Raw genomic sequence first — 21,417 nt, 5'->3', positions numbered from 1 at the left:
CTTTTTTTTTCATTCAATTTTAAGTTGAACTTACTGTTGAAGCACCCTGAAGGAGGATGTGAACCTCTGAAACACCAAGCTTCTTACTGGGGAATGACTGGCAATTTTGAATGTGTGGAGTCCTCCAAGGTTCTTGAGCTTTACCATGCTCATGCTGGGTTTCCACGGGACAACTTGCTTCTTTCTCTGTTGTTCATATTTACTTTTTAGATGACCTAGTAATTGATCTCTACTGTAAATACACCAATGACAAATGTAGCACCAGCCGTTGTGAACATTAGTGAGGCAATTATATTAAATTTTCTCTGGGAATACTCTAAATTATAGTAATCTCTATCCATTGTTAGCTTCAAAATACACAGATAACCTCTTTTTTGCAAAGATCTTTTCCTTTCGCCTTTTCCAACTTGATGTGACAGATTAACCTACAATAATCCAGGTTATTCATGGTCTATTGCCCAGCTTAATCTAAAAACAGAAACTGCAAAAACGTAGCCCATAGATTCTCTTTAAAAAGCAATCGTGGCTGAGCATCTCTGAGTTATACAAAAATCCAGTCTTCCTGTACTTGGAGAACTAAAGCAATCATTGAAATGTTAACACATTTTTACCATTTAAAAAGGAATACAAAAAAATGATGTTGTTATAACACCTCCTTGTTAAACTCACAAGAGTGCTGAGAACTTTATGAATCAATGATCCATGAAATCAACCATGAATGTCAGTTGTGTTAGCTGTGTTGTGGCAAGGTTAAGAACACTTGGAAGGCAACTATTTTTAGAACATACTCTTCTATAGAAAGTGATTAAATTTCCCACTAAAATTGATGGAATTTTAATACCACAGTACTCACTACAGAGGAAATACACACACACACACACACACACACACACACACACACACACACACACACACTACTTTTTTTAAAATTTATTTTAATTTATTTTGCAATACAATTCAGTTCTACATATCAGCCACAGATTCCCTTGTTCTCCCCCCCTCCCGTCCCCCTCACCTTCCCCCCAACCCCCCCCCCCCCCCCCCATTCCCATCTCCTCCAGGGCAAAGCCTTCCCCACAGACTGAGGTCAACCTGGTAGACTCAGTCCAGGTAGGTCTAGTCCCCTCCTCCCAGGCCGAGCCAAACAATCCTGCATAGGCCCCAGGTTTCAAACAGCCAACTCATGCAATGAGCACAAGATCTGGTCCCACTGCCTGGATGCCTCCCAAACAGATCAAGCCAATCAACTGTCTCACCCATTCGGAGGGCCTGATCCAGTGGGGACCCCTCAGCCATTGGTTCATAGTTCATGTGTTTCCATTCATTTGGCTATTTATATGAGCGAGAATTGTTGAGACCAAGGTTGGATAAAGCACAGGGACAAATAGCCAAATGAATGGAAACACACTACTTTTTAATGACCAAATGAAGGCATGTGCCACCCATGTTAGATCTAACTCTGATCTACCCCATCCTTCACTCCCTATTAGAAGCATATTTGATACTTGATAGTGTCTTTTAAAGTTAACCTACAGATATGCCCTTCAAAACTACAAACAAACATAGAAACAACAACAGAAAAAAATGAAAACAAACAACAACAACAACAACAACAAAATCCAGCTTTCACTTTAAAGGGAATAGAATAAGAGATGGTTAATTCTGGAGCAAAATGTGAATGATCATTCACAAGCTTTTTATAGTAACAACAAAGGAAGCCACAAATCATGACACTTTTCAAATATATTAGAGGACACATTAGTTAGGCAAATTAATCAAGATAGGACAAGTTCTGCCTTAAGCCTGAGATATCATCTGACAACACTCAATTTTGATTGGTGGAAAACTAGGAATTTTGTTAACACATTTCAAAAGGACTTAATCTGTTGTTAATTTGTTAAAATGACAGGCTCAACACAGGATAGGCCAAGAAATGGTTAGTGTCAGAACACAGTCCACGAATGAAACGTGAGAATTCTGAATACTGAAGAAAACAAGACAAGAATCTTGTGATCCCAGTTGCTTCAAAACACAGACTTTTTCTTACAATGTGTTTCCTTACTCCTCCCAGGTATAGTGGATAGGAGTGAGTTTACTTCAGCTGCTGTTATTCATGTGGCTCTATGGAGAAACATGTTTTTGTCACCTGTTGCTTGTCCTTGTGATTGTACCCTTTACTCAGGTGACACTTCTCAGCCCTTAGAGTATATTGTCTGAAGCTCTGAATAAAGTTGGCCATGGCATGAGATTTTACTTGGCCTCATTTTTAGGCTCTGTTCTCCCAGGTTCACACTGCCAATGAAAACAGTAAACAGTCAGTAGGGTAGAGATAGCTGGAGATAAATTGTTAGGGTCCAGGGCTACAACATTCTATCTTCTCCAACTGCTCAACTGAAAAGTGTATCAGCCCCATTGTAATGATGCTTTGTTCCATGTTCTATTTAATGCAATAAAAAATTGTGTATTCTGAGGCTGGAGAGATGGCTCTTCCAGAGGACCTGGGTTCAATTCCCAACACCCACATGGCAGCTCACAACTGTCTGTAGCTCCAGTTCCAGTGGACCTGACAACCTCACACAGACATAAATGCAGGCAAAACACAAATATACATAAAATGTAAAATTTGTGTATTTTTTTCATTTTAATATATTATCCTCTATGGACATTATTCTATATAATTAGCATTGTTGTTCAAGACATTATTTTCTTTAAAGTACTTTAATTTAAAAACAGACTAAGAAATACGTTTTGGATATTTTATATATGCACTCTACTACATTTTAATATTTTTACTTATTTTATTTTGAGATATTTATATTTTAAAACTTTTTGTTAGGCAAATGATCAAATACATAAACTAAAACTAATTGCATGATAAACTCAATTGCACCTATTACTCGGATTTAGTAATTATCAAAGCCTTATCCCTTGGGGTGATATTGTTTGTAGTTATCCTTTCTCAAATATCAAATATTTCCCTGGCCAAACAACAAGCAGCTTGGTCATTTTTGTAGAAATCTTTCCATCAGCATATCTGTGAAAACACCCAGAAGCTGTTCTTGTTTTAAAAAGAACATTACTATGAGCTACTGAGAAACACTATTCACATAAAAAACAAAACTCTCACATTCTAAAGGCAATAAGCAATAGTTTATTCTGGAGCCATTTTGAGTGAACATAACCCCCACTCCATTTCCCAATGTTTAAGCAGTTTTATGAAGTTTTGTAGTTTGTAGAACAAAGAAAGTTGTATCTCAAGGCAAGTTTAAAACACATTGGTGGATTCATCAAAGATGCAGGCATAAAAACATGGGGCAAGCTTTTCTATAGGTCATCAGATGGTGTATTACGATATCCTTAGCTTTGGGTTATTGAAAGCTGGATGTCTATTAAGAGACCCCCAAGGTTTTGTATATTACTTACAGGGTGTTAGTTCTGACACATGGTTGGCAAGAAATGGCTCTTCTTGGGAGTCTAAAACTAGCCCAAGATGTGGCAATCAGCTTTGTACCTGCACCATTCCAATCTCCACACATCACTGCAGTTGCAATCAGTCAGTTCATCTGCAGACACAGCTTCTTTTCAGGAGTCTTTGTTCACAATATCCTCATGATTTGATAATTATTGACTCTGGTAAAATCCCCAAGAGTTCCCAGATGGTGTTACCCCTGCTCCCTTGCTGTTAGATTGCCCTGTTGCTCTTTGTGTTCCTTACTCTTCTCTGACTACAATTGTGAGCTCTGGTCCTTTTCTGAGCCAGAAGCTCTCACTCTTCACCCTGTTAGAGTATTCTCTAAGTAGGACACTTACCAACTACTGCTCCTCATTACAACCTTTTGTTCAAAATATTTCACAAGCTATAATTCCATCTGCATGAATTTACATGGTCTGCTATTCCTATGTACTTGAAGCCAATGGGTTAGATAATACAGGCATTTCTCTTCCAACTTTTACTTAGGAAACTTCTCCCCACGTGGTAGGCATGAGACAAATAGTGGAAATGGAGTGAAACAATGGCATTATTTCTTTTTCCTCAGAATTCTTTTCTGGACAGACTGGGATGCCAATTTCCCTCGCATTGAATCTGCCTCTATGAGTGGTGCTGGGAGAAAAACCATCTATAAAGACATGAAAACTGGGGCATGGCCTAATGGACTGACTGTGGACCACTTTGAAAAAAGGATAGTTTGGACAGACGCCAGGTTAAAAATATTTTCCTGTGTTTTCATTTGCTTTCCTCAGCTTCTTAAGTGTATTGTTAAATATTCTAATATATGGATATCATGTATTGCGATCAGTATTTTTGGGTTTTTGTTGTTGTTCTTGGTGTTTTGTTTGGAAAATATTAGATATAGGTCCATAAACTTAATTACTTTATCAATTGTCTGATTTGCATAACTGTATCACTTGACTCCTTCACTGACTTTGATAAACCATTGGTATGCTGCCCTTTCTCTAGGTCAGATGCTATTTATTCAGCCTTCTATGATGGAACAAACATGATAGAAATTATCAGAGGACATGAGTACCTGTCACATCCCTTTGCTGTGTCTTTGTATGGAAGTGAGGTGTACTGGACAGACTGGAGGACCAACACGCTGGCCAAAGCCAACAAGTGGACAGGGCAGAATGTCAGTGTGATTCAGAAGACCAGTGCACAGCCCTTTGACCTTCAGATATACCATCCCAGTCGACAGCCACAAGGTAGGTGCTTAGGACAAGCCAACCACCTGGAAACATTATCACATGAACTGTACGAGTGTGAAAGAAAGGACATAAGTTAACAATTATTTTATGTTTCTGGTAGTGCTCGCCTTCAATTAATTAGCTTGGGATTTTTCTGCTTTTAAATTTCTTCCTTTAGAAGATTACTCTTAGAAATTAAGGATTTTATACTGTCTTGAAATTTTGAATCACTGACATAACACTGACAAGAAAGTGTCAGCTTAGCAGGTAAGAGCATGTACAAGTCTTGCAGAGGACCCAAGTTCAATTTCTAGCATCTGTAACTGCAGCGTCAGAGGATCTGATGTTTTTTCTGGCTTCCACGGGTCCCCATGCTAATGTTTGCGCCTGCCCGCTCTCTCTCTCTCTCTCTCTCTCTCTCTCTCTCTCTCTCTCTCTCTCTCTCTCTCACACACACACACACACACACACACACACACACACACACACACACACACACACACATTCACAAGTGACTAAGCAAAATAACTATTTAAAGAACATTTTTAAAATATCTTTGCATATGGAACCTATTAAAGAATATGACTGGCTGGCGGAGGTGGCACACGCCTTTAATCCCAGCACTCAGGAGGCAGAGCCAGGCGGATCTCAGTGAGTTTGAGTCCAGCCTGGTCTACAGAGCAAGATCCAGGACGGGCTCCAAAACTACACAGAGAAGCCCTGTCTCGAAAAGTAAAAATAAATAAATAAGGAAAGAAGGACTATAACTGAAAACACCAAGAACCCAGAGTCACCCTGTAGACATGGGCTAGCATATTGGGAGGTTGCAGGGAGCTGCATGGTAAAGCATGAGTCACAGGTGATGACTCTCTCCCCCCGTAGTCCACCTGCTGGTTCACTAATAGTGATGCTCTGGGTACTTAGGCTCAGTCCTGGCATGCACTTTTTGATCCCAAGGCTCACACTTCTTATTTTGAATGCCATGATCACTTGTCATAGCAGCAAGCGGCAGCTTAACGTGTTACACTTCTGCATTCTATGGGCCGTAACCTGTGAGATTTTCAGTCTAGCACCACTGAGGTCCCTTTATTATTATTTTAAGTGTTTTGCACAGAATTCTGAGATGATGCCATCTCACCTGCAGAGGAGATATGTCTTCTTTTGTCTGTCTTGGGTGGTTTTCTCTGTCATTGGCCCTTCTTGTCTTTGGTTCAGATGTTAAGCATTATTCTGAATTCACATTATATTGCCTTGTTTTTGGTGCTGACTAAAACCAATGGTTTCTGTGGCTGAGAAAATCCCGTGCCATCTCTTTGTCTGTAGTATTTAGCCTTCATTCTCTTTGAATGGGATCTCTTCTACCAAACGTGTATGTGTGTACAGTTTGTATACCCTCCCACTGCAGTCTGAGCGAGTCCAGTTCTCGTCCCAGTCCCTTTCAATTTCTCAGCCTCAGCTCTCTTATTGTCTGTCCTTCTTTGTCCTGTCATTTTTTACTCATCCTGGCCTATGCTTTTCCAGCCGTGCTTGGCTGCCTTCACACCTACACAGTCTGAACCACACTACCCCATTAGAAGAAGTTCAACCCCTAGTTGTTTTGCACTTCAAAAGTATTTAGTAATATCCTAATCTAAATAAATCAGAATAAGCAGGAAACCAGCAAAATGTCAGTGGTATAATGCAGAAGTCACCTCTAAATACTTCCTTCAACATAAGGATCAGAGCAAAGAGTGTGTATGAAGTTCATCCACAAAATAAATTAGTTTGATTTTTAATAACTACAAAGATATTACACAGATGTACTTTTGTCTCCACAGTTCTTACTATTCAGTAGGGATTGTGATTTTTAGGTTTAGAGCTACTAAATATATAATGATAAGAAGTTGCTTTGTCTATGTACTACATCAAGTCTTTCCCTTAAAGTGGATCTATGCAAAACCAACAGACTTCCACACATCATTGTAACCTTTTTAACGTTACTGAATGAGAAGGCATGATATTGTGGCACTTTTTTATACATGGAAAGGGAGTGGTGATTTACTTGTTTGGAGAAATATATTTTTAGCAGGTTTACTTAAATAAAAATGATGTATGTGTGACTTCCCTTACTTGCATGCAATGGGGAATATTTTATTCTGTGGATTAAATTTAAAGTATTCTCTCAGGACTCAGGGAAATATAGTCTTTATTTAAATTTAGAAAACGACAACTTGCTATTTCCTAAATAATATGTAATTCATTTTGAGTGATCAGAACATGTTCTACTGCCTCCTGCCTCCACATTTGAGGATTACAGAGTAATCAGTAATCATTATCTTCCCTGTTCATCTGCTTCAGTGAAGCAATAATTTACTATTTTCAGAAAGAGACACAGAATGTGGCCACTATTTGGTTATTGTAAAGGAGGGAATTTGTAGTCAGAAGTTTACCTGTGCCCTGCCCAGCCAGTGGTCAGGACAAATCTCTCCCACTTGCATCCCCCAAGTAAACACACAAAGGCTTATATTAATTATAACTGTATGGCCATTTGCTCAGGCTTACTACTGACGAGCTCTTACACTTATATTAACCCATAATTATTATCTATATTTAGCCACATGGCTTGGTACCTTTTCTCAGTTTTGTCTTGTTATCTTGCTTCCTCTGTGTCTGGCTGGCAACTCCTGATTTAGTCCTTCTTCTTCCCAGAATTCTCATTGTCTGCTTGCCCTGCCTATACTTGCTGTCTGGCTACTGTCCAATTGGTGTTCTATTTATCCACCAATCAGAGCAACACATATTTACAGGGTATGGAAAGATATCTCACAGCACTTCACCTTTCCTGTCTAATCAAAAAGAAAGATTTTAACTTTAACATAATAAAATTACATCTAACAGAAAAGTTATCAAGCAAGAATTATAGTTATAATATCTAGTCTATGTGTATTTGGCAAAACTAAAGAAAAAAATTCTATCTATCCTATATTTGTGAGTCTAAAGTTTCATATCTAATTTGTCTTTTATCATAACCAAGTAAAATTATAACTATCTAGTCTTCAACTACATCAAAGACAGCATAAGGATATAATATTACCTAAGTAAACAGGAAAAGCATTGTAAGCAACTTCCAAAATTCTGGAAATGACAGAGACAGCTGCCTGCCTGGAAAGTCATAAAATGTTCCTCTGTAACTTTGGGGCATCCATCTTTACCCTATAGGTTCTGAGTTTCTCAGTTGCTTCTCCCTGTGTCCTGCAGAATGTCTGGCAGTTTTTTCTGCAAAGAAGGAACCTGAAGGACTATCTCGTCTTGCAAAGTTCAGTGGTCACCTTCCTATGGGTCCTGCATGTTCAGTCGATATAACGTATTATTAGCATTCCAGACAAGAGCAGTTTCTTGCCCAAATGGCTATTTTTGCCAAGAAGAATATAAACTCCATATGGAGTGTCTTTGATGCCCATCTTCCTTTTTGAAGTAAATCAGTGCTGCCAGAAGCAGACATGTCTCATTATCCAGAAAGTCTAAGTTTTTAAAACATTTTAAATGCCATATTCTCTAGGTCTTAGAAATGTTTGAAGATTACCTACCTAGTTGAAATATATCTATGTATACCTAGAAAACTTTACTAACATTACTATAAGTTTGATTATCACAGATGACTAATAATCTGCATTTCTTAATTATATATTACAATTACAAATGAGCTGCACAAACAAAATACTTTAAATAAGAGTAAATATACATACAGTATAAAAAAATTAACTTTAAATTTGTATCAATGAACTAAAATCCATAGCCATGAAAAACATTTCAAGCAAGTGATTGCTCTTTAAAAGAAGATTCAATAAGCTACCCTTTTATCCTATCATATCCATATTATCCCCTTTTCTTCTTTAGAAAGAGATTGTATTTACAATCAACCCCTTTAAATAAAAATAAACATTTATAAACATTATTTTGGAAATTTGGGCGTAGCTTCTCATATTACTTCCTGCTGGACGGGAGTGCTGGCAATTTTATGGGAATCCTGAGGAAATTAAGAATTATGGTCAAGTCCTGACTGGGGTAGTCTGTGACACTGTATTATCTGGGCCAGGTGCCTTGAAGATTTTCTGGATGTTGGATCATCTGAGTCATGGTGTCATCGGAGACCTTTCAGGGCATCTTGGCCAATCAAACCATATTAGCCTAGAAGCAATCCACAGGTTCTCATCTTATATGGAAACAAAAGCAGAACCTCTTTTCCAAAGCAATGTATCCTTAGACATAAATTTTGAAGTCAAAATACCTTTAAAGTATTGGTTTAACTGAGTAGCCTTTACAACAAAATGTCTTTCTGCAGTTAAAAATCCCAAAGACAACACAATCCAGATTCTCTGTGTAATATCTATTTTTATGTGGCTTATTTTTTATATTACTTCTATTGTCTTTATTAGACCATCAAGTATTTTGGACAAGTACAGTAGCACAGCTTTCACAGAATTAAACAATTGCAACATAAATAAAAGTAACACACCCTGAAATAATATTCCCCAACATTTCCCCTTTTTGTCTAAATAAAAATGAAAGGGTTTTAACTTAAACACAGTAAGACTAAATATAATTACAATTATCAAGTAAGAATTACATTCACAGTATTCTGCCATTTGTATTTAGCATATTCAAAGAAAATAATACATTATCTATCCTATCTTAGTGAATCCAAAATTTTACACCCAATTTACTTTCTATCATAACAAAGAAAAACAGAAACTATAACTATCTAGTCTTCAGCTCCAATCTAAGACCCAACAACAGAGACATCTGGCTGCCTGGACAGTCACCCAACGTTCCTCTATAACATTGCAGCATCCATCTTCAGCCTAAAGGACTAGAGTATCTGGAAGACTTTTTAGTGAAACAGGAAATTTGAAGGACTGTTCTGCTTTGTTTTGGCAAAGTTCAACAGTCTTTTTCCTGTGTGTTCTGCATGTCCAGTCTGCACAGCATATTGTCAGCAGTCAAAAGCAAGAACAGTTTCTTTGCCTAGTGGCCAACCTTTTCACAATGAAACTCCATAAGGAATTTCTATAATGCCCATCGCATTTGAAGTAAATTGTGCTGCCAGGAAGAGATGTGTCTCATTGTCATGAAAAACTTTGTTAACAAAACATTTTAAATGACATATTCTATAGATCTTTGAGGTATTTGAAGACCATCTATCCAAAATATACCTACTTAACCTAGAAAACATACCTAAGATATCTGTAATTTTGAATGTTATAAATGACTAACCATTAATCTATGTTCCTGATTATTCTGTATAGTTTATAATAATAGCTTTCAGAAACGAGAATTTTCCCTTACATTTTAAAATAAACTGCACAGTTACAATACCTTAAAAAAGAATACAAACATACATACAATATGCTGTAATAAAAATAACCTTAAATTTTTATCAATACACAAAAATCCTTTAACAAGAGTAGAAACAGGCCCCAGACCCCATCCCTGGGCACCAGCCACTCCAGGGAAGACCTGCCCAACTTGGCCCCAGGTTCTGGCCACCGGGCAGGTTCCCTGCTAGCCCCACCGGGAAGGATCCCCTTCTCCAAGACCCCTGGCAGACCCTGCAGTCTCCACGCCCTGCCCCCACACCCATCCGCCTGAGCCCCAAGCCTCTTCCTGAGACTTAGAGGCTGGCCCCCAGCTCCCATCTTGCTCCAGACTTCCCTTTTGGAACACTGATCTGTCTGAACCAAGTGTGCGGATAAGGCCAAGAACGAACCACAAGGAGATGGGCAGACGTCAAGGCAGAAACATATACAACAAAATGAATAGCAATACAGCATCACCAGGCCCTAGCCCTCCTCCAACACCTAGACCTGAACATCAGAAATTGGAAGAAGCAGAAGAAAACAGCCTTATGAATGACATCATGAAGAAGCTAGAGGCTTGTGTAGAGGAAAAGACAAAAAAATGTGAAGAACGCTGTAAACAACTAGAGGAAAGGGCAAACAAATTAGAAGAAATCAATAAAATCCTGGAAGAAAACAATAAAATACTGAGAGAAAATCAAGAAAAATCAATGAAACAAATGAAGGAAACAGTCCAAGACCTGAAAAGGGAAATAGAAAAAATGAAAAAGACACAAACAGAGGGAATGCTGGAAATAGAAAATCTGAGAAAACAATTGGGAACTTCAGATGCAAGTATAATCAACAGAATGCAAGAGATGGAAGAGAGGATCTCTAGCGTTGAAGATACAGTAGAAGAAATACATTCATCAGTCAAAGAAAACACTAAAGCCAACAAAGTCATGAACCAAAATGTCCAAGAAATTTGGGTCACCATGAAAAGACCAAACCTAAGAATAATAGGGGTCGAAGAAGGAGAAGAATACCAACTCAAGGGCACAGAAAATATATTCAACAAGATCATAGAAGAAAACTTTCCCAACTTAAAGAAGGAAATGCCTATGAAGATACAAGAAGCTTATAGAACACCAAACAGACTAGACCCCCCAAAAAAGTCCCCTCGCCACATAATAGTTAAACAACTAAACGTACAGAATAAAGAAAGAATATTAAGAGCAGCAAAGGAAAAAGGCCAAGTGACATATAAAGGCAAACCCATCAGAATAACACTCGATTTCTCAATGGAGACTTTGAAAGCCAGAAGAACCTGGACAGATGTAATGCAGACACTAAGAGACCATGGATGTCAGCCTAGACTAATATACCCAGCAAAACTTTCAATCACCATAGATGGAGTGAACAAGACATTCCATGACAAAGCCAGATTTAAACAATACTTATCCACAAACCCAGCCCTACAGAAAGCACTAGAAGGAAAATTCCAACCTAAGGATGTCAGATACACCCTTGAAAACACAGGCAACAGATAAAGCCACAGCAGTAAACCCCAACGTATAGAAGTACCCACACATCACCACCAAAAAATAACAGGAATGAACAATCACTGGTCATTAATTTCTCTCAATATCAATGGACTTAATTCACCTATAAAAAGACATAGGCTTACAGAATGGATACGAAAGCAGGACCCATCTTTCTGCTGCATACAAGAAACACATCTCAAATTCAAAGATAGACACTACCTAAAAATAAAAGGCTGGGAAAAGACTTTCCAATCAAATGGTCTTAAGAAACAAGCGGGTGTAGCCATCCTGATATCCAGCAAAATAGACTTCAAACTAAAATCAATCAAAAGAGATCAAGAAGGGCATTACATACTGTAGCTTGAGTTTTCCTGCCTGGCCCACAATCAGGACAAATCTCTCACCTGCCAGTCCCACAGCCGCTCAAACCCGACCAAGTAAACACAGAGACTTATATTGGTTACAAACTGTATGGCCGTGGCAGGCTTCTTGCTAACTGTTCTTACAGCTTAAATTAATCCATTTCTATAAGTCTGTACCTTGCCACATGGCTCGTGGCTTACCGGTATCTTCACATGCTGTTTGTCATCGTGGCGGCTGGCAGTGTCTCTCTGACTCAGCCTTCCACTTCCCAGCTTTATTCTCCTCCTTGTCCCACCTATACTTCCTGCCTAGCCAATGGCCAATCAGTGTTTTATTTATTGACTAATCAGCAACACATTTGACATACAGAACATCCCACAGCAACATACTCATCACAGGAAAGATCCACCAAGATGAAGTCTCAATTCTGAATATTTATGCCCCAAACACAAGGGCACCCACATATGTAAAAGAAACATTACTAAAGCTTAAATCACATATAAAACCCCACACATTAATAGTGGGAGACCTCAACACCCCACTTTCACCACTGGACAGATCTCCCAAATTGAAACTTAACAGAGAAATAAAGGACTTAACTGATGTCATGACTCAAATGGACTTAATCGATATCTACAGAACATTCCATCCTAACAAAAAGAATAAACCTTCTTCTCAGCACCCCATGGAACCTTCTCTAAAATTGACCACATACTTGGCCACAAAACAAATCTAAACAGATACAAAACAATTGGAATAACCTCCCGTGTTCTATCAGACCACCATGGTCTAAAGTTGGATTTCAACAACAACAAAAACTACAGAAAACCTGCAATCTCATGGAAACTGAATAATACCCAACTGAATCACCAATGGGTTAAGGAAGAAATAAAGAAAGAAATTAAAGACTTCCTAGAGATCAATGTAAATGAAGACACCACATATCCAAATTTATGGGACACTATGAAAGCAGTACTAAGAGGGAAATTCATAGCACTAAATGCCCACATAAATAAGTTGGAGAAATCTCACACTAGAGACTTAACAGCATACCTGAAAGCTCTAGAACAAGAAGAAGCACAGTCTCCCAGGAAAAAGAGATGCCAGGAAATTATCAAAGTGAGAGCTGAAATCAATAAAATAGAAACAAAGAGAACAATACAAAAAATTAATGAAACAAAGAGTTGGTTCTTTGAGAAAATCAACAAGATAGACAAGTCCTTATCCAAACTAACCAAAAGACAGAGAGAGAGCATCCAAATCAACAAAATCAGAAATGAAAAGGGGGACATAACAACAGACATTGAGGAAATCCAGAGAATCATCAGGTCATACTTCAAAAACCTCTATTCGACAAAACTGGAAAACCTAAAAGAAATGGATAACTTTCTGGATAGGTACCACATACCTAAGTTAAATCAAGACCAGATAAACTATTTAAATAGTCCAATAACCCCTAACGAAATAGAAACAGTCATTAAAAGTCTCCCAACCAAAAAAAGCCCAGGACCAGATGGTTTCAGCGCAGAATTCTACCAGATCTTCAAAGAAGAGTTAATACCAATACTCTCTAAATTGTTCCACACAATAGAAACAGAAGGAACATTACCAAACTCCTCCAAGAATGTGGAGATCAAGATCAGAACCAAAAGAAGACATTATAGTGTGAATTCAGAATAAAGAAAGTGTCAGCCCAAAGCTGAGAGGTTAGGGCACTATATTGGCTTTAAGATATGGTTCTTGCAGATATGTTATAAACAAATCAATTAAATCACTATCATGTTTACTGGATTTGGCTGCCTAGGGAAAGTCAGCAAAACCTGTAGGGAGAGTAAGGATGTTATTTGACTTGTTTGCAGATTATAGAAAGATATACAGCTAATTGATAGATACATGAATTATAGAGAGATTACAGATCAAAGATATATTTTCTTATTGCTCTGCTTAGAATCTTTTGTTAAAATAACTTAAGACTGTCACAGAATCATACCTGTCCATCTTGTCAACATCACCCAATTTCCAGACCTGTCCTCTTGAAAATACAATTCCACTGTCTGAACAAAATCTGCCTTAAAGGGGCTTAATTTTCTGTTAATAAAGACAGTATTATTTTTCAAGAAACATTTATTTTCAAAGACTAGGTGCTGATATTTTGATCTTGAATTGTTAGAGGTGCAAATGGTTTAAAATGATATAAATATAGCATTGCCCTCAGAGAAGCAGGTGAAACCACAGAAGTAAAACAATGGGGATACACTGAGGAGTTTCACTGTAGATGAAAAATCCATCATATTAAATAGATTTTTATGCATTCTTCTTATAGCAATGCCATCATCCCCTACTTTCCATGAAGAATCCTATATATGGAGGTGATAGTGGCAGGGATGATGAACATAAATGAACTGAACTATTTAGAAAGGTGTGGTATTATGATAGTTATGTCTCCTATTCTGTAATCAAATGCTAAGAATTGTTGCCTGATGTGACTATTTTTAAAGCCTTTCAAAGTTTACTCTTCTGCAAATGGGGACAATTTATGTTTATAAACTAAAATTTCCATTAAATCAATTATTAGATACGAGGCTTAAAAAATTTCTCAGCACATTTCCTAACATGGGGTCTTAAAATAAGTTATTGTTTTGATTTTGAAAAGTTAGTTTTTTAGTCTTCTCAGTTCTTGTTTGTTTTGATTGTTGAGATGGCATCCAATTTTGTCCTGCAGGCAGCCTTGAGCTCTCCATGGTCCCTCTGCCTTGACTTCTCAGAGCCTGAGATTTCAGGTGTCAGACATCATGTTCAGGTGTTTGGGAATTCATTTTTGTAGATCATTTTTATGTCATTTATCCATTGTGTTTTACAAATAGATTGACTGTTTCTCAAAAAGTAGTTATAATAATGAATGCTTCCATTTGGCTCAATAAAATGTTTCTCTAGAAAAACTTTTCTTGACAATATTTATAAAGAAAAAAATATCCTTATTCATCCACCATTGACAAATTGATTAGTTATATTGACTTTTAGAGCAAAGTTAAATGAAGCAAAAGCAATGTCGCCTTTCTCCTGCAAGGATTTCTGCTCATGCTGATTTAAGAACGGTTCTAATGAAATTTATGGTTTTCATTGTGCTCAGAATTATAGCCAGATTTTGCTAGTCAATGAAGCAAACCAGTAGAAACAATAATGGCGGATATTATATATGCATTAGTACCAATTAAGCAGAGTCCCATCTCTTAAAATGCTTTAAAACAATAATTGATATATTTCTCTGTAAAAACATTTATTGAGATAATATGTCAGTTTTGAAAATTCATCTTAAATGGATGACAAGGTTTTAACAATATCTTAATAATTAATCATATTCCTTTACAGCTTAATGTTTTCTATTTTTCTAATAGTTATATAAACCTTTTGCATAGTAATTATCAATATTACTATGATAAGGAATCAGAAACTGTGAGGAATGGATATTAATATTTTAATATTATATCTTTGTGTTTTAATGTTATAGCTTTGGTTGGCATTATGTTCAACTTCTAATTTCAAGTCAGAGAAGAGAAAAACAAAAGATATGTTAAAGCTTGCTTTAAGTAAACACAGATAAGAGTTTATCAAATAGGTTTTCATAAGGAAGTTGACAGATATTCTTTAGAAAACACTTTTGTCTATTATGAGAAATAATAATCAAATTTAATGTAGGTATTATGATATACCTACCTTAATTTCATTTAATTAATAAATAAATTAAAACATTTAATATGCAATTCATTATATATAGTAAAAATTTTAGAGAAATAGGAAAATAGTATCTCATTTTGCACAAACAAAACATAAAGACAAAATATTAGATTCTAAGAACATTGCCAATATCATTGCTTCTTAAAGGTCAAAAATATCACTTATGCAATCTGGAGTACAGAGACATTTCATTTTTATACTATATATATATATAGATATATCCATATGTAATTTCCAACAATTTCCCTATGGTACTAGAGGTCCCCAGATTTTTAAAAAAATGGAAAATATTCACAAAGCCATGACCAGCATGGTAGAGGACAATCTCAAGTATTTGTAGGATACAATTGATTCTTCACTTTCATACTTACTCCTTCAAATGCTACATATTTCAATCATACTTCTCTTTCCTCTTTCTCACACATCCATATTCGTGTTTGTGTGTATGCGACTGTGTATGTGAATATGTGTACATGCAATATTCTACCCTACATAAGAACACTTAACATATATATTCTTTTCATTGTATGTCTCTCTCTTTCTCTCTTGTATTACTGTGAACTAAAGTTAAAATCTCATACTTATTATCAAAATGGTCTTCAAATGAAATTTATCCCCAACCTTTTTTATTTTATATATTTATATACTATCAGTGGATGATTTATTTGATTTGAAACAGAATCTATTTTAAATGCTAAAAGTTGTAGACAAAAAATTGCTTGTCTTCTAAATCAAAATAGAAAAATGAAATGAACTGCAAGTAATTTAAGTAACATTATACTTTATAATGACTAAAGTTTATTGGTGATTCTGACATAAACTTCACCTGTGAAATGTTAATGCATTTCTAAGATGCATTTTACCTATTACATGTTTGTGGTTTCCCTTTTAAGAGAACTGTGTACAAATAAATAGAACAGCTACTTGTGTTTTTTTTTTTTTTTTTTTTTTTTTTTTGGTTTTTCGAGACAGGGTTTCTCTGTGTAGCTTTGCGCCTCTCCTGGAACTCACTTGGTAGTCCAGGCTGGCCTCAAACTCACAGAGATCTGCCTGGCTCTGCCTCCCGAGTGCTGGGATTAAAGGCGTGCGCCACCACCACCCGGCGCTACTTGTGTTTTTTAATAAATCATTGCTATAGGACATATATTGGTGGAATATCAAATGTGATTTTTTATATTTTATAAAAATTGAACACAGTATAAAATGTGACATAAGGTAGTGGAATTACCTGCTGAATGTGTTGATGGAATCAGGTGAGATTGAAGCAGTATGTGTATTCATTTGTTACGTTTGGCTGAGCATCTGCTTCAGGTTTATAAGCTGGCATAAAATGAGAAAGGCCTTGAGTTAGATCCACAATAGTGTAAATAAAAAGTAAATAAATAAGATGCTTCCTTAATTTCTTTAGTATCAAGTGTAAAGATTGACATTTTCCTAAATAATATTAAAAACATAGAAAATTTGTTGTTATATTGGCAATTATTCTGCACCAGTTATATTTATTAGTATGATGGCTCTTACTATGAAAAGGGATAGAAAAATCTTTCTCTCATGAAATAAGACCAACCCCTATATTCAGCATTCAACATGATTTTATTAGCTAAATAAATTGCATACAAAGTTCATATTGCATAAAAACATTTGCATGTGTTTTATTAGAATTTTCCAGAAAAAAATGATTATATGTCTTCCAAGTGTTTTCTTTTCCTGATTAGAAATAAACTAGAATTAAATATAGTTTTCATGAAATACGAAATTTTCTCTAACAGTAATGTTTCATTCACAATCCACTTTGGTCTTACGTGATGTGTGAGTAATACTAGTTCTCCTGCCATGTTTTATACTTAGGTATTATTGGCTATCTCTTCTCAGCTTCAGTCTTTGTATGCTTTAGGAGGTTTCATTCACTTTTCAGGTGTTTATTGTTGCCATTTCCAATCACGTATCATGTACATTTGTGAGTCAGCAGTGGGTCCCTAGGTGGCTAAGCCTAATATGGGTGCCATCAGAATTTTAAGAAAAAAAAAAAAAATGAATGAACAAAAAAACATAGATCCTATCACCTTGCCACATGTAGTTCAGAAACGTAATTCATTAACCCAGTTCATTCCTCTTTGTTTGGTAATAATTTTTATTTGAATTCAGCCCCATCTTTTCTTTGCCTGCTTCTGTATGGAAACTTTCTTGCTACAGTAGCAGCCTTCCACACACAAAGGCTGTAGACTCAATCCCAGTACAATCTCAAGTAAATAAACAAATCCATTTAGTGTTGATCACCCAGAATACCCCAGGCTCAAAACAAGTACAATAACAAATAAATTCACAGACTACTGAGCCGACACAAAACCCTGACTCAGTCTCCAGTACAATCACAAATAAAAAAATAAACTGATAGAGAGAGGCCGAGGCAGATCTCTGTAAAACAAACAATCCCGCCCCCCCGCCCCCTGCCCCCCCTCCCCCCTCCCTCGCCCCTCAACACACACACAAACACAACTTAGGGAAGTTTTAGGTCAGGCAACAAATAATTATATAAAGCCGTAAACGAGGAAAATGCTTCAAAGCTTAAATGTTGTGGGGTTTTTGGTTGTTTTTTTGTTTTGTTTTGTTTTTTTAAGATTAATGGCTTTAAAAAAAAAAAAAAAAAAAAAAAAACAACTTAGTATAGTAGTAATAAAGAGCTGGAGGATGACCAGGAGGAATTGGTGGACCCCTTAGAGGAGTCCCAAGGGAAGTGTGTTATTGAGTCTGCCTGAGGGAAGGATGGGACCCATGTAAACTCACCAAGCCTGTCAGATTTGTGTTTTAGAAAGACAACCAAATGTAGCTGATTAAATTAAGAGCTGACTACAGTAACTGCAGGCAACCATGCAGAAGATGGAGGGAATCCGCTCTGAGTGTGTTACACAGAGAGAGCTGTGTAAGCCTTAAAGATTGAACATAGCGCTCCTTGGGGCAAGAACAACGTCAGCTTTTCAACCATATTTCCCAGCTGCTCGATGTTTGGAGCAACCACGAGCTTAGTCAGTCGTTAAACTGTGTAAATGAGGAGAGATGAAACAGTATCTCTAATGCTCTTTGTTTGACTTCATGGGATTTAGAAAAAGAAACTGTCAGTGCTTGTAACACTCCACCGTGGTTGTCTCTTTCTCTCTCTTGGATACAATGAAACAGTATTGGGGGGAGCACAATCTCTGCATTGATAGTAGATTTTATAATAGTATTTGACAGAAAACCATTAATTATTTTCTATCAAGGGTTGACAAAACATTTCTAGATGAAGAAATGTTTGAAGGTTTTGTGCAACAGGAAGCCTCTGCCAAAATCGATGAATATATATATATATATATATATATATATATATATATATATATATATATATATATATATTCACTACCAAAGTTGCCATGGATAATACGAATTAAGGTACTCAGCTATGAGACATTCAGACTTTACAAAAACCGTCAGTAGGCTGGACTTGTTCCGGGTTACCATCTGTTAACCCCTACCTTATATCACAAAAGGAGTATTGTGAACCAAATTCCTCAACTGGGTCATTAGAATAGGTAGATGGCTCAGATGTTTACTAAGAAGAAAACTTTTAAAAGACTTAGCAGTATTATTTCAAAGTGAAATGAGATTAAAATGAAAGGCAAGATTTCTTTGTGGATTTTCCAAGCTGTGAAGCAGAAAATATTGTGAATTATACATGATAGCCTTACCATTAATATAGACACTGGGCTATAAAATCAGTGTGAGTTTTTATTCTAAGTACATAGAATTTTAATATGTTTGATTTTTTTTAAAGGGAGTTTATAATTGTAGCATGCTGAGAAGAGTGAGAATTATTCTGGACTAAAAATTAAAAATAGAGTGAAATCAAGTAGCTCACACAGGACTGTTAAAGAATCTGCTTTTAATTGCTCCAAGAGGAGTCATCTTTCTGTTCAGTATAATTTAAAAAAACCTATTATTCTTTCCTCACCTCACATTTGTTCGTATGTTTTCTATTTCTTTTTTCTTCATCCTTTTCCTCTTTTTTTTTCAAGTGTGGGGAAATTGGAGTTTTCTCTTTCTCCTTGCCGCCACTGGGAGCCCTGGCTCTAGGTGCGAGGACCCTCGCTCACCTTGTACCTTCCTTCCTTCAGGTCCTCCTCTCCTGCAGCACCTCTCCGCCTCCATCTTTCCCATATGCTCACTTGCATTTGTAACTCTAACAATCCCTTTGGGACACTAATTAATGCAAATTAAGTTGAAGGGTGAGACAAGGTAGATTGTATAGGAATTCGGGTGGCGGAGAAGCTGGCCATGAGGAGTCTCCAGGCTGGCAGCTTCTATCTTTTTCTATTGGTTTCTTTTGCTATCAGGTTTTCTTAGCAGATGACTTGTTTCAGAAACTTTTATTTCCCTTTCTAAAAAAAATATTTATTGTTAACTAGTACAAAGGAAAATCCTGCTTTGCCTTCTTCATGTGGGAAGTGTGATAAACTCCCAAATGCATATTGAGTATACAGCTAATTTCTCACACCTTGTCTATATTGATTATATAGTCTCACCTTTTTATTCTTTGTGATTTAAAATCTTATAGCACTAACACTAACTACTTGGGGATGGGAAAAATAAATTTTTTTATACTCCTAGTTCACAGTTGAAACTGCTATCACAACAACAAAAGAACATAAACTCATTTGAATCAAATTTTATTTATAAGGAGTCTCAGAGGAAAGATATTACAAGCTGTGTATTTTCATCTCCATTTGATGAAGCAAGGGCGCTAGTAGATAAATGTGATGGAAAATGATAGGCAGAGCCCTAGGTGGGGGCATTCTAAGGCTGGTCTGTTAGCATTCTTCCATGGAGATGAAGATACCCATTTCCTCTGGAGATTTGAAAGGCACCTCTCACAGGCCAGCCATAGGACTGGCTGTAGGAAAAGGTCAAAAAATGCTGACCCAGGTTTTATGATGTATCTCAGGAGAAGTGGACAGAGAAGGTCAGAGAGATCTTTCTGTGGCTTCCCTTTTTCAATATGACATAGCATATAGCATTGGTGGTATACCTTGAACTGTGTCAACCCAGAGTAATAAGTCCATCTGCTAGAAATGACATATTCATTAGTTGATAACTAAATTCCTACCAGTGAGGTCAGAAGGCATGACTCTTTCTGCCTTTGATTTAGTAGCCTAGATCTAACGACTTTATTCTGTTATAATGTGGGAGGCCATCTCTGACTTTTCCCAGGATTCCTATGAGGAGAGAGGGATAAGAAAATATTAAATAGAAAGATAGTGAAGAGGAGAAAGACAGAAACACAGGATAGTTTCGGGAGTCAACCTGGGTCAACACCCAATGGCCCCTTCTGTCTCTTCAAAAGGGCTTTTTATAACAATGCCAAAAGGTGGGGCAAAAGACCTCCCCCTTTCTAGATCAAAGCACATCTCACAGCCAAGTGTAGACCCTTCCAAACACCTGGTAACCAGCCTGTGGTCGAATCACCCCCTTGTGCAGCCCTGCTGGATAAAGCAAGCTCAGATTCTCAGACCCTGAGTAATTTGGGCCTCCACATTATAATGAATAAGTAATAACAATAATAAAATAATAAATATTCTATTAAATAAATAGACAAGCTCTATTAAAATAAGAATGAAGATAATAGTTGTTGATCAATTGGCATACAAATCGTTGGGGTAGGAGAGATGGTTCAGCTTGTAAAGTCTTAGGATGTGATGGTCCAAATTTGATCTCTAGGACCCATATGGTAGAATGAGACAACC

At 36.8% G+C, this 21,417-nt stretch overlaps 1 protein-coding gene across 5 annotated transcripts in view; it reads left to right on the top strand.

The window, feature by feature from the left end:
* Positions 1–21,417, top strand: part of Lrp1b (LDL receptor related protein 1B) — a 1,950,932-nt gene that overhangs the window by 1,266,322 nt on the left and 663,193 nt on the right. For all 5 annotated transcript variants that reach the window (XM_052726598.1, XM_052726596.1, XM_052726595.1 and 2 more), the window contains 2 exons: positions 4,038–4,202; positions 4,460–4,704. In XM_052726598.1, the coding sequence (XP_052582558.1) occupies positions 4,038–4,202; positions 4,460–4,704 (410 nt within the window). The remainder of the gene's footprint in view (positions 1–4,037; positions 4,203–4,459; positions 4,705–21,417) is intronic.

This window comes from Peromyscus californicus, unplaced genomic scaffold (assembly GCF_007827085.1).
Source record: "Peromyscus californicus insignis strain IS unplaced genomic scaffold, ASM782708v3 Scaffold_7__1_contigs__length_154581171, whole genome shotgun sequence".
Classification (NCBI taxonomy): Eukaryota; Metazoa; Chordata; class Mammalia; order Rodentia; family Cricetidae; genus Peromyscus; species Peromyscus californicus.
Note: the sequence above shows the minus strand (reverse complement) of the source record. Positions and strands in the feature narration are given on the sequence as shown.